The sequence below is a fragment of the Jaculus jaculus genome, chromosome 1, assembly GCF_020740685.1.
Source record: "Jaculus jaculus isolate mJacJac1 chromosome 1, mJacJac1.mat.Y.cur, whole genome shotgun sequence".
NCBI lineage: Eukaryota > Metazoa > Chordata > Mammalia > Rodentia > Dipodidae > Jaculus > Jaculus jaculus.
In genome coordinates, this window is record NC_059102.1 from 239,641,413 (window position 1) to 239,659,503 (window position 18,091).

Sequence of the window (18,091 nt, forward strand, 5' to 3'; positions counted from 1 at the left end):
TCAAAAATAAATAAATTCTTTCCTCTTTTGACTCATGAAAGAAAGTTGCAACTATGGCCTGTTATGAGCCCCAGGGCGCCTACTAGAAGTCCTCAGGGACACTGGGAGAGGCTGGTGTTTGTCTGTTCATCACCACCACTGTTGTGTAATATTAATGAATCACTCACATACATAATTCTGCAGTAAAGCCAGTACATCCACTTTCTGCAAGAGGCTTGTACTTCAATTTCGTCTGATAAGCTACTTAGACCAGGTGCGGTTGTATATGCATGGGACTACTGCCAGCACCATACATGAATGTCAGCCTCATTGCTTGAGAATGAGCCAGCAATAGGAATTGGAGATTAACCAGGAAAGGGAGAAAGCTGTCACAATGCCTATTAAGGACATAGACAAATAACTTTATTGTTTGACTTCCTCATGATGATTGTGGAAAGGACAATGTGGAGCTGAATTTTGTTCAAATTTTCATTATAATTTTCTTTTTCTTTTCTTTTCTCTCTCTCTCTCTCTCTCTCTCTCTCTCTCTCTCTCTCTCTTTCTTTCTTTCTTTTCTTTTTTTTTTTTTTTGAGACAGGATTTCATGTTTCCCAGAGGGTCTCTAATTTCCTGGGCTGGCTTCAAATTCACTGTGTAGCCACAGATGACCTTGAACTCCTGATCCTCCTGCCTCTTAACTTCCAAGTGCTGGATTACAGGTGTACAGTGTCACACCCAGCCTTCAGCATGCACGTTTTGTAAAAGTTAAGACAGTCTTCTACGTTAGGTGTGGCATTAATGATTTCCCTTGTGCCTCAAGTTAGAGGGAATACTTTCTTTCATGATTGTCTTCCAACATGTACAAAAACAAAAAACAAAAAAACCTAAAAACCTAGAAGCTACCTAAGCTTTGGTTCTCTTCTGTGTTTGTATAAAATTCATCTATATAACCTCAGCTGCCAATGTGAATACTAGGAAATTCAGTTCAAACTAGATTTTTTTTCAAGTACATATATGTTTGGCATAGTATAGAACCAACAGCCTAACATTAGTGATTGAATTGCATAGTTTTAAAAGCCATATTTTCAATATTAGAGAAAGTATTAATTGGCAGCCTTTAAAAAATATATGCATGATGGACTGGAGGGATAGCTTAGCAGTTAAGGCATTTGCCTTCAAAGCCAAAGGACCCAGGTTCTATTCCCCAGGACCCAAATTAGCCACCTGCACAAGGGGGTGTATGTGTGGAGTTCATTTGCAGTGGCTGAAAGCCCTGGCATGCCCATTCTGTCTGTCTGTCTGTCTGTCTGTCTGTCTCCATATTTCTCTGTCAAATAGATAAATAAATAAAAATAAATATTTAAAAAAATATTTGCATGGGCAGAAGAGATGGCTCAGCAGTTAAAGTGCTTGCCTATGAAACCTAATGACATAGGTTTGATTACCCTAGTACCCACGTAAAGTGCCACAAAGTGGCACATGCACCTGGAGTTTGTTTGCAGTAGCTAAAGGCCCTGGCATACCCATTCTTTCTGCCTCTCTTTTTTCTGTCTGTCTCTCTGCTTGCAAATAAATATATTTTTAAAATGTATATGCATTTCTCTGGGTGTATGACCCTAGCACTCAGCAAGTGGAGGCAGGAGTATTTGGAGTTCAAGACAAGCCTGGGTTAGAAGTGAGATCCTGTCTAAATTGCCCCTTCCCAAGTACCCATTTTTATATGTGGACAACTACTTCAAGTCTAAGAAAGCATTTGGGTCATCCATTTCATTATAATTGAATGCCTAACAATAAATGAAAAATAATGAGAAAAAATGTATCATATTATACCTTTCACATTTTTACATTTCACAATGTCACACATTATTGAAAATAATTTTATCTTGATAGAATACACTAAATTCTATAACCTATAAGAGGAGAAAACAAAAGTATGCTCTGTATGTAAAAGCAATAAACTCCAAAGCATTCAACATTTGTATGTAGTCTGACGGTCACTTTAAAAATATATTTTAGTATTTTAGAAGCTGACTTCCATAGCAACCTTAGTGAGAAATCTCATTATGATGATGATTATTGCACAAATACCCAGAATAGGCTTTTAAACTGCCTTAGGGTACTTAATATTTTTAATCTTGGACTTCCAGAATTGCTTTTTTAAAGTGCTTCCTAATGTTAAGTATATTAAAACAAATTAATTGTAAGAAAATTGGTAGTATTCTGATGTAAATATACTCTTAATTAGAGCATCCAGGTAATCAGAAGACCCATCCTTGTTTTGGATAACTGAGAATTTACAGTATTTTAATAATAATTTTTCTTCTATAGAGTACCTTTAAAGATGGGGACTTTCTTCATATTGATGAGTAAAATACTGTTTATTTTAAAACTCCTATTTTTTATTTGAGAGAGGGAGGAAGGGAGTGAGAGAGACAGAGACAGGGAGAGAATTGGTGTGCCAGGGACTCAGCCACCGCAATCACATTCCAGATGCTTGTGCCACCAAGTGGGCATGTGCAACCTTGTGCTTGCCTCACTCTTGTGCATCTGGCTAATTTAGGATCTAGAGAGTAGAGCCTGGGTCCTCAGGCTTCACAGGCAAGTACCTTAGCTGCTAAGGCATCTCTCCAGCCCATAAATACTGTTTTATGTGGGTACTAATACTTAACCTATTCTAAGAACCCTGATTATCTCATTCATATAGATGATATTGTGTCAATTATAACACAATAAAGAAAAAATATCCCCTATTCCTAGTACTGTGTCATTGCAGAATGTATTTAAAATCACATTCTTAAATGTTGTAAGACTCAGGACCTGACAAAGAATATCAGATTTTAAATTAATCAACATGTAAATAAATTCAGCTATAAAACAACCCTAGAGAACTGATATCTGAGACTGAGACCATTGGTTTCTCTGGAGATCTTCAATGGCTAGTGTGGGAACAAGTGGCCTAGACTTCCCACTGCACCTGGAATCCGGGATGGCACATAAAAGGTGCTGGGTGACTGAGGACGCACGGTTTCCTCCCACTGTCACCCCAGACATCCATGTTTTCTAATCCTGCTGACCTCTAGGAAATGGACAAAGGCCTACATGGTTCTCAGGGAGCCTTGGGCACATTTATTTTTGCAGTGTCTTATCATAACTCCTTGGTGCCAACTCTGGACTTTCTCTGGGCTCCAGAGTGGGGAAAGTCATCAAGGAATGGTTAGTGGTCAGGTTAGGGCTTCTTACTGAGTGGTTGCTTTTCTTTGTTAAATGTAGGTTTGAGACAAACTTTTTTCTTTTCCTGTCTTTCTTGCTTGCTTTCTCCTTCCTTCCTTCCTTCCTTCCTTCCTTCCTTCCTTCCTTCCTTCCTTCCTTCCTTCCTTCCTTCCTTCCTTCTTTCCTTCCTCCCTTCCTCCCTCCCTCCCTTCTTCTTTCTTTCTTTCTTTCTTCTATTTTTCTTTCTTTTTAGAAAGAGTGAGAGACAAACAGAGAGACAGAGAGAGAATTGGTGTGCCAGGGCCTCAGCCACTGCTATTGAACTCCAGACACTTGTGCCACCTAGTGGACATGTGTGACCTTGCACTTGCCTCACCTTTGTGCATGTGGCTTTCATGGGATCTGGAGAGTCAAACATGGGTCCTTAGGCCTCACAGGCAAGCGCCTTAACTGCTAAGCCATTTCTCTAGCTTTGGGACAAACTTTTGAGGCAAGATATTATTAACTTCATGAGTTTTCTTGGAGAATTCAGCAAAATTTTAAAGAAAAGCCCTTCAGATTTATTTTTATTTTCAGAATATTTTTTAATCAAAAAATTAATTCAAAACATAAAAATAAAAGGACTTTGTTTCTGTGTACCTCTTAAATTAAAAAAAAAAAATTGTGTGTGTGTTTTCAAGATAGGGTCTTGCTCCAGCCCAGGCTGACCTGGAATTCACTATGTAGTCTTAGGCTGGCCTTGAATTCATAGCCATCCTCCTACCTCTGCCTCCCAAGTGTTGGGAATAAAGGCGTGTGCTTTTAATATGCTTTTGAATGTACTTTGCCAAGCTGTTTGCTTTAATTTGCTGGCAGTTACAATAACAATGAATTTTAGTAACTAGAAATAAAACTTATGTCTTAGTTTTTTCCCATTAATATAAAGGAAGAAATTGAGTGATTTCCAAGATTTATTCCAGTTTATTATTATTATTATTTTATTGTGAATTTGGAATGTTGACAGTGTATACTTAATGTGATAAATAATCCTAATAGATAATCTTTCAGAAGAGTTTCCATGCTGGACATGTCTTCACATTACTAGAGTGAAAACTTAAATACTTTTTCATATAATTAAGGTTCTACATATAATTTCATATAATTAAGGGTCATAATATTTAAGTGAAAAAATTTTTCTAGGGAAGAATGCTTGCTGCTCATATGTAAATAAAATGTTGGTATCTAGAATTTTACCTTGTTCTGTGACTAGTCCATTATTTTTCCATTTTTCTGTCTGTAAAATGAGGTATGCTCTCTGATCTGTATTATATATAGGGCTTGATGGTAGAGTAAAAGTGAAATGTCTTACAATAAAGATATATCATATACTCAGTGGAGTACTTTCCATCATACAGATAATCTATAGTTATAACTTTATTGTCCATCATTTTTAGATCAATTGCTCAGAAGTTCTATTCAAAATTTCTCCACTGCTTACCAGAAAAGAGCCAGTTACTTGAGAAATTTATCTATGATGAGCAATTTAGCTATGATTCAGTAAGCCCCTCATCCTCTGAAGCTCATTAACAATAGCTATCCATAGGGAATAAAAAATTAAGTGGTAGTGATACAAGAAGAAAATTATGTTCGTTAAAATTCTCTGTTCAAGGCTAGGAAATACCTCAGTGGATAAAGCAGGGAGTAGTGGAGTTCAGATAGCCAGAACACATGTAAGATGGATGATGGCGTGGGCGTGTATACTCTCAGTGTGCCTGTGGTGAGATGGGACATAGAGACACAGGAATCCCTTACCCCAGTCCCTGAAGTTTCTAGGCCAGCTAGTAGAGGTGAAGAATGACCCTCTGCTTCACATAAGCTGAAAGGCAAGGGCACACCTAAGATTGGCCTCTGACTTCCACATGTGCCATGGCAGTTGTGAGCCCATACTCAAGCACATGTTTGTGCAAAGACACACACACACACACACACACACACAGGAATTCTCTTATCTGAAACTTCTGGGGTGATGAAGTATGTTTCTGGCTTCCCTGCTGTATCCTTTGTTAGTCAGAGCCTACACTTAAAATGGATACATCTTGTTGGATGTAAATGATGCCACAATATAATTGACTTAAAACAAAAGAGATCAGTTCTTATTATAGACTGGTTTTTAGACAAATGTGAAAGTCAAATGACCTGAGTTTTGACTCAGAAATAAACCCTGGTACATGAGGGAAATCTCAAAGCCTCTGTTTCAACCTCCTCTTTTGGGAACATGAAATTAAATTATTATTCCTTTTAGTTTCTTCCCTGCAGTAAAATAAAGTAATATAGTGAAAATGATTCTAGAATTCTTGAGTTCTGGTTATTGAGAAGCTGATGAGAAGCACTGGGATTTTTCCTAGGAAAAAAATATCCATATAAAGATTACAACACCCTCGGGGGCTTCACAGGCTCCCCCTTTCCTCACATTCACTGCTGGCAGTCACACTTGAAGGTCACAGTCATGTCCATCCTGCCCAGGGCTGTTAGTATATTGGATTAGGTGTTGCACTAGAGGTTTTGTCACTGGCTCGTAGTTTATCTGGGAATTCATTGCCTGAAGAGTCTCTGTCAAAATGTTTCTCCCCCCTGGGACTAATAACATGCCTGTTGGCAGTCTTTCTCCCTGTCATTGTCTCTCACTCTCCACCTTGTTTTTCCTCCTTTCCTCTTGTCTCTTAAGCTCCTTCCAGCCTGTTCTTTCTTCCTTTAATCCTTCTTCACTTTATGCCCTAGCTCCCTCTCCTCTTCTTCGTTGTCTTAAGTACCCATTCTCATTAGTTTTACCCTTTTTGTGCAAGTAACATGTGTAGGGTCAACCTGGGTTGGAATTATCAATGCTTTGTTTTCTGTCACTATCATGACACCCTTCCAGAGTGGTATCATGCTCATCGTTTTGTTTTCTTTGACTCAGAAGTGCAGCAGCTTCTATGGCCAGAAACCCCCAAGGGGCTATTGAAGGTGCCTGAGTTTGCTCTTGGTAATCTTTAAATTAAGTGAGACAGAGAGAGGAAGAAGAGGAAGGGAACAGAGAAGGGGAGAGGAAGAAAAAGGAAAGAAAGAAAGAAAGAAAAAAAGAAAGAAAGAAAGAAAGAAAGAAAGAAAGAAAGAAAGAAAGAAAGGGAGAAGAAAATGAAAAGAAAGGAAACAAATGATGCCCCAGCTTTCCCTTTTTCTTTCACTTTATATGGAGAGTTATTTAGAATATCTCTCCAGGGCCCTTTGGTGGTTTTATGGCATTGGCCATTCTGGCAGGACAACTCAAATGATGGGACATACACTTTATTTCCACTAAGGGTGAAAGTCTTATCCCTGCCTCTCTGAGTGGCTCCTATTAAAGCAAGGCTGAGCTCAAAAATGCATGTGAAGTGTCAGTGGGACACTTTAAATGGCTTTGGGGGTAAAAAATTTTTAGCATTATTGCTTGGAAGAAAATGTGCTTTTCTGTCTCCTGAACTGAGAATGGGTGGCCCCTTGCTTGCTATTCCTATCAAAAGAACTCCACATAGGTCCAATGCGTGATGCTACTGAGCTGCACAGCATGCTTGAACCTCACCTTGAGATGTGACGAGCAGTAATTCAACAAGTGTCCTTCCTAATTGATTTCCCTCTGCTTTCACAGAACAATGATGGCCGTATCGATTTCCGAGAGTATGTGATTGGCCTGGCTGTCTTGTGCAACCCTGCTAACACAGAGGAGATCATCCAAGTGGCATTTAAGGTATTGTCAATCCTACTGACAGCATCTTGGTTGGTCTTGTAAATAAGTGTTGACTCTAAGGACATAATTTGAAAAATCAGTGAATACGTTGCCCGAGTTTACAGATCTGCTGTGGCATGCACAGGAGGATAATGTGATTAAGTCCATTGCTACTGAGAATAAAGAAAACACAACATCCATTTAAGCAAAAATGGAAGTAGCCTAGGTAACAGCATCAAGATCAAAGAGCAGGTGATTTAACAAATTAACTGAAAAAATTATTGCTTTTCATCCTCCCTGTTCTCAGGCCCTGAAGTAATGTTTATAAGTAAACACCACCTACTGCCAATCATCTTCATTCACTATCAGGGAAGTCCTGATCTGTCCTTATTTGTGCATTCTGTCAGACAGTTCAAGTGCCATTGTGCACTGGGATTTATTTGTGTGCTGCTGTCAAGTGACCACTATTGTAAATGCCCCAGTTTCTACCCTGCTGATCTTCCTGTGGTATCACATGTATTTTCAGAACAGCACATGGGTTTAAATTAGGAGCAAATGACTAGAGCCTGTGTCCCTTGTCCCCAGCAGAGTCTGACACAAGTTTGTATTGTAAAGGCCCACACTCCACTTCCACTTCCAGGAACAAAAGGAGAGAGAGAGGGCACTAGATTCCCAAGGGTTGTCCTTTGGAGAGGATTCAGCATTCGCTTCATCGCCAGTGTTCACTTGTGTTTCCGGAGTCCTCAGCTCGTGAGGTCAGCCCTCAAGTAAAGTGATGTCTTGTTCTCCCTACTTCTCTTGCCAAGTGGGTGCACTGGCTTGTGCAGCCACGTGGTCTCTGCTTCCATCCAACATGACAGCCAAGGACCTTCTCGCCCCTGTTTCCTCCTCTTATCTCTTCCTGACTTTCTCTGACTCCATCAAGATTTTTTCCCCTCTCTATTATCTAGCAAGGCTCTTCCGCCAAGAATTCTTTCTCATGTTTAGAGGCCACCAGGGATAGCCTTAGGAATTTTCATGTGTTCTGTCATTGTTAGAAGAATCCTTCAGTTTCCTTTTTTTATTTCAGGCTGGTTTAAGCTGAGTTAATGAGGCCTATAAAGAACAAGAGTGCTTGATGCTTAGCAGATGGTCAGAGCACAAGGCCCCCAAATTTTTCCAAAGTTTCAAACCTTCAGCTTTTACAGACTGATTCATCATAAAACCTAAAATTACACATAGAGCTAACTTATTCCGATCCAAATAGTTTTGTTTGCTTGGGAATTGTATGTGTAATTACAAGTTTAGCTGAACAAATGTTCACTTTTGGTTTGCCAATGAAAGACTCAATAGAAAATTTGACCCTTCAGCATAGTAATTACTATTTTTAAAGAAGTTGTTAGAATTTTGTCTAGCCTAGACCTTGGTTTTCAGATAGGGGAGAAAAGAAAGGAAGACTTATAGCTATAATTATCTCATTTTTCAGTAAGGCAAGGGTCATGCTATACATTGGTTATTTTCTATTTATTTATTTTGTTTCTTTGAGATAGGACTTCACTATATAGCCCGAGCTGGCTTCAAGTTTGCCACAGCCTCTTCAGTGCTGGGATTATAGATATGGGCCACTATGCCCAGCTTATTTTTTAACATACCTTTTCAGGTATGCCTGTGCTTTGGAAATAATTTTTCATTCCTTTATTTTTCATTTAATAATATCCTTTCTATAGAATATTTTCACATCCTTTCAGGTGGCTAGCACTCTGTGGTTAACTTCCCATCATGTATGTTAAATGACCTTGCCATTGACCTTTACAGGTGGACCACTGGAGGGTTTCACCACTCTGGCTAACACAAGCTTAATTGGTTGTTAAGGCCAGAGAGAACACGTAGGAGAAAGCTCAGAACCAGATAGGTCCAGAAGTCCCTACCCCGCACCCTCCCTTGGACCCTGCAGTTAATATGAGGAAATTTCACCTTGGCTCATAATTCATATTCCAGGAGGACCAGAATGGTCTTGGACCATGTGCTTGATAGGAAAGACAGGATGTTTTAAAAAATCTTTTTATTTATTTTCATGCACAGGTGTGCATGTGCATATGTATGGGCATGCCAGGGTCTCTTGCCATTGCAAATAAATGCCCGTCTGGCTTTCTAGGGACATCTGGGGAATTGAACCCCCAGCAGGCAGGCTTTGAAAGCAAGTACTTGTAGCTACTGAGATGTCTGCCCAGCCCTAGGATGTTTTGAACAGGAGTCCTACAATACAATGGGAGGGTTTTGTTCCTCCAAAGGATATGGTGGTGTTAAGCTTTCTCAAAGCCCAGATAGCGGGGTTTATGATAGATCTGGGAACTGGGTAGCACAAAGACCATTGAGAGTAGGGGCTAGGGAGGGAAATTTAGGAGTTGTGTAAGGGGAAGGGTCTAGTACGGTTGTGGCAAAGGACCAATGAAGGGAGTAAGGTCCATGAGGGACTGTGTGAAGAGAGATGATTCAGAAGTGAAAGTACCAACTCTAGCAAGAATTTGAACTGCTGAAATGAACTGGAGAGAGTTATTCAGGAATTAAATGCTGGAGAAAGGTTAGAGGCTATGAGGAGGGAGGCGCCACTGAATTCTGGCAGCTACTATTAGAAGTCCAAGATGCATAGGAACCTGCTATCTAATGTCTGTGAAAACGTTAGAATTCACTTCTCACTTTATAGTCCTCCGTTCTTAGTGAAGAGCGAAGTGGCATGAAGTGAACCAGAAGCCTTTGCTCCCAGCTGTGGGGCAATGCATCACAACTTCAGGTTATATTTTCTTTGCTCTGACCCACAAGAATGAACACTTCAGTGTTTGCTTATAGTTCTTTCCATGGTTATCACAACTTACCTAATGCCTGTTTTTCAGCCCTTGATCTTGTATCTGGTCTGAAGTAGAAAGACATCACCTTGCCTGCATTTGAATGTCAGCTGTAGCACTTACTAGCTCTGTGACCTGAGGAAAGTTACCTAACTTCCTCAGGCCTCAGCTGCTCCAGCTCTAAGATAGGCCTGACAGTGGCACCTGCCATTAAAGTATTCTTGGGAGGGCTCAGTATTGTTATAAGTGAAGGGGGACGAGGATTTGATCAGTGGCTATAAAGAGTAAGTACAGGCTGAAGAGATGGCTTAGCAGTTAAGCGCTTGCCTGAGAAGCCTAAGGACCCTGGTTCAAGGCTCGATTCCCCAGGACCCATATTAGCCAGATGCATGAGGGTTCGCATACATCTGGAGTTTGTTTGCAGTGGCTGGAGGCCCTGGCACACCCATTCTTTCTCTCTTTCTCTGTCTCTTTTTCTTTCTTATCTGTTGCTCTCAAATAAATAAACAAAAATAAATTTAAAAGAAAAGATTAAGTGCAATTACCATGAAAACTCCTAATATCCAGGAAAACTGGTTATGGGATATTTGTGTCCATCAGTTGTATCTGCCATGCTGCCTGACTTTCAGCAGGTCCCAGTCCACTGCCCTTCCCTCCACCTGCAAACGCTCATTGTTTCCCTCCCCAAAGACAATAGCCACTTGTGTTTCATGACTCCCTCGCTGTTTTAGTCTGCAATGTCGTAGAAATGCCCAAGCCAGTTGTCATCACTTGTCGCTTTTACTCACCCTTGATTCCAGTTCCCCAGAACTGTGTCTACTAAAGTTGTCACAACCTCCCAGTTACCACATCCAGGAAATGTTTGCGCATCGTGCTTGGCCTTTCTATGGCATTTTACTCTCTTTCCTAGGAACATGGTCTGTGTCGTGCTCTCTGGCATTAAGACCCTTCCTCCATCATCTTCTTCTTTCCTGCCTCTGTTTGATACTTCTAAGCCTGTGAGTTCATTATCTGTGCACACATGTCACCTGTGCCTGTTCCAGAGCCTTGCCTCACTGGGCATGCTCTGCAGATAAGCACAAGCTTCAGCTCTTACCTGAATTCCTACCTCAAGCTTCATCAGTCTCCTGCACTGATATCTGAATTGTTTTTCTTACTCATGGCACCTCTGGCTGTAATGTCACCTATCTAGTCCAACTCTTGATCTCGTTTGGCAGGTGTTCTTTTGTTTTCCCTCCCTTGGTTAAGGTAACCAGCTTTCTCCCAGATACCAGAGCTAGACAACTTCAGCCATCTTTGGCTCCTTCCTTCCCATCACTTAACTTCGTTTGCCTGTCCCATCTTTGCCACTGAGATATTCTATCCTCTATTGTCCTTCCTACTTGTACTCCCCAGTCTTAATTGTTTTTCTTGCCTGTAACCTTAGCAGGCTCCTGCCACCACCCCATCCTACACTCTGTTTCAAAGACCTCCTTCAGTATACACCTGGCCATACCACGTCACCTCTCCTCGTCTCCCCTCCCACATCAGCCCACAGGATGAAAGGAGGCCTTGTATATTCACGATCTGTTTCTTGATTATCCCTCGGTCTCTGGACTTGAGCCCCAGGAGGTCACATAGTATTCCCTATATCTTCTGGGAACATCTCTTGCTGTTCTCAGAGCCAACTCTAACATTAGTGTCTATGGAAAGCCTTTGGTACCTCTTTGGGTAGGATTTGTCATGTTCCCTTAGGGCTCCCATGTCCCTTAGTACATACTACTTGTGTGGCCCCTATTCTAATTGTTTCTTTTAAAAGAATACCTTATTTTTATTTATGTACTTATTTGATAGAGAGAGAGGGGGAGAGAATGGGCATGCCAGGGCCTCTAGCCACTGGAAATGAACTCCAGACACATGTGGCACTTTGTGCATCTGGCTTACATGGGTACTGGGCAATTGAACCTGGGTCCTTAAGCTTCACAGGCAAGTGCCTGAACCATTAAGCCATCTCTCAAGCCCCCTAATTGTTTCCTTCTTATAGTAAACTCTTTATTATAATAGGAGCAAAGACCATTTCTCTCTTTCTCTCTCTCCCTATGATATAAATATATGGTATATATTTATATGTATGCATATTGCACACACACACACACCCCTTGGCATAACAAATATTTGCAATATTAAACAGCTTATTTTCCAAGATCATTAAATACATTGAATACCTAACTTTTTTATTTTGTTTTCCCTGAAGCTCTTTGATGTTGATGAGGATGGCTACATAACAGAGGGAGAGTTTTCCACCATTCTGCAGGCTTCTCTTGGAGTGCCTGACCTTGATGTTTCTGGTCTCTTCAAGGAAATTGCCCAAGGGGACTCTATTTCCTATGGTGAGTAGGCATTTTGGCTTCCTGGTTTCCAAGGAGGCCATCCAGATGATGAATTGATTCGCAATGAGGGTATTGCCCTTTGCTTTACTACTATTATTTTATTCTATTTCCTTTACGACTGTTATTTCTACTATTACGTTAATAGTAAAGATGGAAACAGTAGTAACAGCAGTATTGTATCTTGTAGCAATAGTAGCAGCTAATTATCGAGGCATTCTTGTACGTAGTTTATGTACACTTAAGCTTATTTCATCTTACTGCAAACCTGTTTACTCGATATTCTTTTGTTGTTGTCATTTGTGGTAGGTAGGGTCTCACTCTAGCCCAGGCTGACCTGGAATTCACTATGTAATCTCAGGGTGGCCTCAAACTCACAGCAATCCTCCTACCTCTGCATCCCAAGTATTGGGAATAAAGGTGTGTGCCCCCGCGCCTGGCTTCAATATTCTTTTTCTTCAAATCAGTATTTGACATAGTACAAAGAATTGGATTACATGTTTTCATCACCCAGCTAAAGTTCCAGGAATCAAAACCGAAGAGCCTGCACCATTGACTGTGCACCTCTGTGCCTCTCCTGTCTGCTGCTAGTATGGCTGGGCAACCTTGAGCAAGCTAATCAAGCCAGGTTGTAGCTACAGCAAAGGACCAAGGACCAAAGTAGCAACAATATTAGTAGGTAACCCATTCAAGGATGTGTCAGGTCCCAGTCTATGTGAGCATACCCACCCAGTGCCTCATGCCCTCCTAACAGCATCCCTTGGGACAGAGCAGCCCTTGTGAAGGAAGACCTGTAGTAAAGGCAGGCTGGCCCATTCAGTAGCTTCTGACCCAGCTCCTAATGGCTCAAGTCCACACATCCTAATGAGGATGGATGGTGAATCACTTTCCAGTATTTCCCAGTGCAGTTATTAAGAAACCTATCTCAGTGGAGAGGCCTAGGCAATTGTTTCCTGCTTAGCTTTGATGTGGTTGTAGATGTTAGGCCAGCTTATCTTCCCCAAGCTTCCCCCTAGGGCCGGAAGGACATTCTGTAATGAGTTAATGATATTTCCCTGATGGTGTTCAAAGAGTTTCAGCTTGTTAACTTTCATGGGATGGGGAAAGCAAATCACATACTTCTCTTCCTCTGTTCTTAATTACTGTGATTTTGGCTGCCCCATATTCTCTTAGTTAAGTAAGTGCATAGGGTTCTGAATGTGTTGAATTAATTTTAAAGAAGAAAATAGAAAGTATAAATGGGAAAATATATGCACTGACATAAAGCTTCATAAACCCATGTTTATTAATTTTTCTTCTCTGGCCATTTTCCTTTTATAGGTAAAATTTTCTAGTACTCAGAATTACCACTCCAAACTACATGGGATGACCATTTCATTGAAAAATAATCGAAAAACTTATTTGTAGGCATTCATACATTTACCTGTCAATTTAAGTAATCTGTCAGGGAAAGTCTACTGTGAGGGAAGTCTCCTTTATTCTGTAGTCTTAACCTGGCCTCAAACTAACAGTGATCCTTCTACCACAGGATTTGTGTTCTGTTCTGTTGGATCTTATTTTCAGAACACATAGCATGTCTCTCCTCCCCAAATATTATACATGTCCAATTTTAAATAAGATTGGAGGTCTTTAAGTATTTTATTTTAAAAAGGTGTTGATATGTGCCAAGGATGTGATTCCCCCCCCCCCTTTCTTCCTCTCTCCTTGTCTCTCCCTCTTTCTCCTTCACAAATGAATTTTAAAAATATATGCTTTTAAATAAATGGCTGGGAGATATCTTAGTATTTAAAGCCACTTGATTACAAAGCCTGCCATCCTGGATTTGCTTTCTCAGTGCCCATGTAAAGGTAGATGCACAAAGTGGTGCATGCATCTGGAGTTCATTTGCAGTGGTAGGAGGCCCTGGCATGCTCATTCTCACACCTACACATACTCTCCCTCTCCTTCCTTCCCTCTCTCTCTGTCTCTCTCTCCTCAAAAATATGTTTTTAAATGTTACCCCTTTCATTAGTCAAACTAATGCCCCAGTTCCTCTTACAGTTAATTTACAGATGAGATTCTTTTAGGTGCCACATATATCTCGATGAGGGCCTTGACCTTTTGAACACACCACATGTCTTGACATTGCAGTCTTAGTTTTAGTAAATCATTTCTTGTGCTCGATCCTTTTAAAAGTCATCCACATACTCTTCTCCATCTTCAAATTAGACTCATACAGAAGAGAATAGAGAATTTGGAACATCAAAGACAGTATGGTGTTTTAGAAACTTCAGCTTATTGGAGGCTTGCGATTCAAACCCTAATGGTTGGCTTGGTAAGCCTTTTCTACCTCTATATCAGCTCCTAGTTCTATACACTGTTATTAAAAAAAAATCAAGGTTCAGGTCTTAAAATATGATTATTACATACCTTGTTGGTTATAAGCCCTGGCTTAGATCTTCAAGACTCCATCTTTCTTTTTTTGTTTTGTTTTGTTTTTGTTTTGTTTGTTTGTTTTTCAGGTAGGGTCTCACTCTAGCTCAGGCTGACCTGGAATTCACTGTGGAGTCTCAGGCTGGCTTCGAACTCTCGACGATCCTCCTACCTCTGCCTCCCAAGTGCTGGGATTAAAGGCGTGCGCCACCATGCCCGGCTAAGACTCCATCTTTCTATGTAAGACTTAAGGGCTAAAATAGTTTTAAAAGCAAGCCATAGATATCATCTTGGGTAATAGAATTTTTTAAAAACAGAAATCAGAATTAGGGCTGGAGAGATGGCTTATTAGTTAAGGCACTTGCCTGCAAAACCAAAGGACCCAGGTTCAATTCCCCAGGACCCATGTAAGGCAGATACACAAGGTGGTACATGCGGCCAGAGTTTGTTTGCCCTACCATCATGCCCATTCTCTCTCTCTCCCTCTTTCTCTCTCAAATAAATAAAATAAATAAAATATTTTTAAAAAGAAGAAGGTAGAATGAGGCATAGTAGCACACACTTTGATTCCAATGCTCGTGAGGCTGTGGTAGAAGGATCACTGTTAGTTTGAGGCTGGGCTAGGACTACAGAGTGAGTTCCAGGTCCACCTGGGCTAGAGTGAGACCCTATCTCAAAGAAAAAAAAAAACCCTAACAGAATAAGACATACATTTAGAGAACAATAAGTTGTACAGTAATACCTTGTAACTACTATTCAAGCCAAGAAATGAAGCTTTTCTTAAGTCCCACAAGCCCCTCTGTAACCCATTGCAGCCCCTTCCTCACTCATGAAGAAATGTCTGCTTTGCTCTACTTTACCATTTTGCTATACTTAATACATCTTCCCATTCTATATTTTAGTATCCTTTGAAATATATATATTATGTATATATTTCATATATATTATATATATTTATAAATATCTATATGTATGTATGTGTATTATATAACCTTTATATAACTGGACTCTTGCAATGTGCATTATTTTGTATCTGGCATTTTTTATAGAGTCTTAAGGTGCATGTGCTGTTGTCACATAGGTGATCATTGACTTTTATGCCATAGCCTTCTTGATTTTCATGACCATGGTATAATTTGTCCATCACTACTAAACTGATAAGCATCTGGATTGTTCTCCTGTTTTTCTGTTATGAATCGCGTTGCTATAAGCATCTCGTACATGTCCTCAGAACTCCGTATGCATAGTCTCTATAGGTTGTGTACTTCACAGGAGAACTAACGAGTCATAGAGGAGATTGTATATTCTCCATTCTTCAACTTGACTAGATTTTGGAAAAAGTGTCTTGTAGAATGTAAAATTTCTATTCCCGCCAGCAATTTTGAGTTGAGTAACAGAATTTTGCAATAACTTTATAATGAAGACCTATTGTCAATCTACATTGTGCCAAAATAAGAATCACCCCGATTTATTGAATTTTGGGGGGGTCTTTTTTTTCTAGATGAATTCAAAAGTTTTGCCCTGAAGCATCCAGAATATGCCAAGATATTTACAACATACTTAGACCTCCAAACGTGCCATGTGTTTTCATTGCCAAATGAAGTCCAGACAGCTCCCTCTGTTGCAAGTAATAAAGTCAGTCCTGAGAATCATGAAACGAGTACCTCAGACAAAAAGGAAGACTGAAAGTGGTCCTGCCATGCAGCAAGCTCAGTTGTTTTTGCTTAAAATTGTAAAGGCATTTATTGAAAATACTGTAAATTTGCTTGTAGAGCGATGATGTTTAACATGGAAAACTTTCCAATAAAACTGAGAGATTGTGTTATTAAAATGCTCTTATTCATTGCACATATCGAACAATATTTCTTTTGTTTTTTGTTGTGTTTTGCTGATGATAAACACTGTGTATTTCTGTGGATTTCCAGGTTAGTTCATACCACCAAATGAATAAATACTTTGGTCTTACTATTTGTTGCTCAGCCATCAATGCTAGGAGGAGTTTAAAAAAGACAGGGCTGAAGATATAGGTGGCTTAGTGGTTAAGGTGCTGGCCTGCAAAGCATAAGGATCCAGTTTCAATTCCCCAGTGCCCACATAAGCCAGATGCACAAAATGGCACATGCATCTGGAGTTTTTTTGGAATGGCTGGAGGTCCTGGCATGCCCATTCTCTCTCTTTCTCTCTCTATCAAGTAAATAAATATATAGAACTTAGTACAAGTACAGATGCTTTACACTCCTCTAAAGATCAACAAAATACTTTATCTAGTACACTGCTCTGTGGAAGTAAGAATGAAGCATCTGAGAAACACTGTAGGATTTTGTAAGCTCATCTTCACAGGGCCACTTTTCCATTTGAATTTTATTCCTGGGTCAGTGGCTTTGGGAAGGAACATTAATTAGATGAGACTTCCTCAGAACTCATTCAACTTAGCATGAATCTCTAGTGCAGATTTCTTGAAACCACCTACTAAGGAAATCATCTCCTTTTACAGGTGCTATGGGGTGGGAACTGTGTTTTAGAGGTGGCTGCTGTAGCCACAGGCTAAGTGGGAATTGCCTTATTGAAGGGAACAGTGATTGCCTAATGAGAAAATGAATTGCTTGCCACAGAGTTTAATTTAATTTGAGTTGGATGGCTTAGAAGTTAGCACTTGTCCAATAAATAAATCAGATTTGTTCTACTTATGTAATGGTAGAATTAATACATTTTTACCATTCAAGAGAAAGTTTTATTTTGTTAAATGTCATCACAAACTTTAGAGTTTGGCTGAAATATCTACATGGAAAGCCAGTTACCAACAAACCACTGAAAGCCATGGAATCAAAAAGCCTACTTTATTAATGCAAGCCCACAACTTATGCCTCCAGGCAGAAATCCAACAGCAACATTTCCCCTCAAGGTTAAGCATGAATTTTCCCGAAATACCATTTTTATTAGGTCTCCTACATGCATATTGTTAATATCACTTATGTGTGAGACTGTGAACAAAGGGCCAATTTATTAATATAATATAGGAAAATAGTGGGTTCTCATTCTGCATTCAGTCTTTGAAATCAAACTTTTTGTTTTGGCTGTATTTCAGAATGTATTAGTGATTCACCCCCAGGCTACTTTTTTAAAGTCAGGTGTGAAGCTCAGAAGTCTCATGAAAGTGTTAGAGAATGGATTTAAGCAAGAGTTGTGATTTCAACTAGTTTTACATATTAAGCAGTTAGTAATTTAATGGGTACTTGGATAATTGAACACCAGAAGTTTCATCTGTAAGTATATGTAATCATTTGCTTTTCATATATAAAACCTTTTGAAATTGTGTCAGAAGAGCTGAAACAGGTTAAGTAATTCTTAAGTAATCTTTATACTAACATCTGCCAAAGACGGTGAACATATGGAATATTTTGGCAACCAAAGTTTTTTTTGTGTGTTTTAATCACAGGAAAGCTACATGTTGATCCTATTAATCACAGAAGAGTAACATTTTTACTTTAAAAACTTTCTATGATGCTTTTAAAACTGAGCCTATTCTTTACTTCTTTTAAAACATTTGATGCTTTTACACTTCTGAGAGTGTAATATTTCTG

General features: G+C 39.7%; 1 protein-coding gene across 3 annotated transcripts in view; it reads left to right on the plus strand.

Annotated features, from left to right (window-relative positions):
• Positions 1 to 16,342, plus strand: part of Lpcat2 (lysophosphatidylcholine acyltransferase 2) — a 77,187-nt gene extending 60,845 nt beyond the window's left edge. For all 3 annotated transcript variants that reach the window (XM_004664866.3, XM_045158720.1, XM_045158723.1), the window contains 3 exons: positions 6,833 to 6,931; positions 11,966 to 12,101; positions 16,012 to 16,342. In XM_004664866.3, coding sequence (XP_004664923.2) covers positions 6,833 to 6,931; positions 11,966 to 12,101; positions 16,012 to 16,196 — 420 coding nt within the window. In that variant the 3' untranslated portion in view covers positions 16,197 to 16,342. The remainder of the gene's footprint in view (positions 1 to 6,832; positions 6,932 to 11,965; positions 12,102 to 16,011) is intronic.
• The last annotated feature ends 1,749 nt before the right edge of the window (positions 16,343 to 18,091 follow it).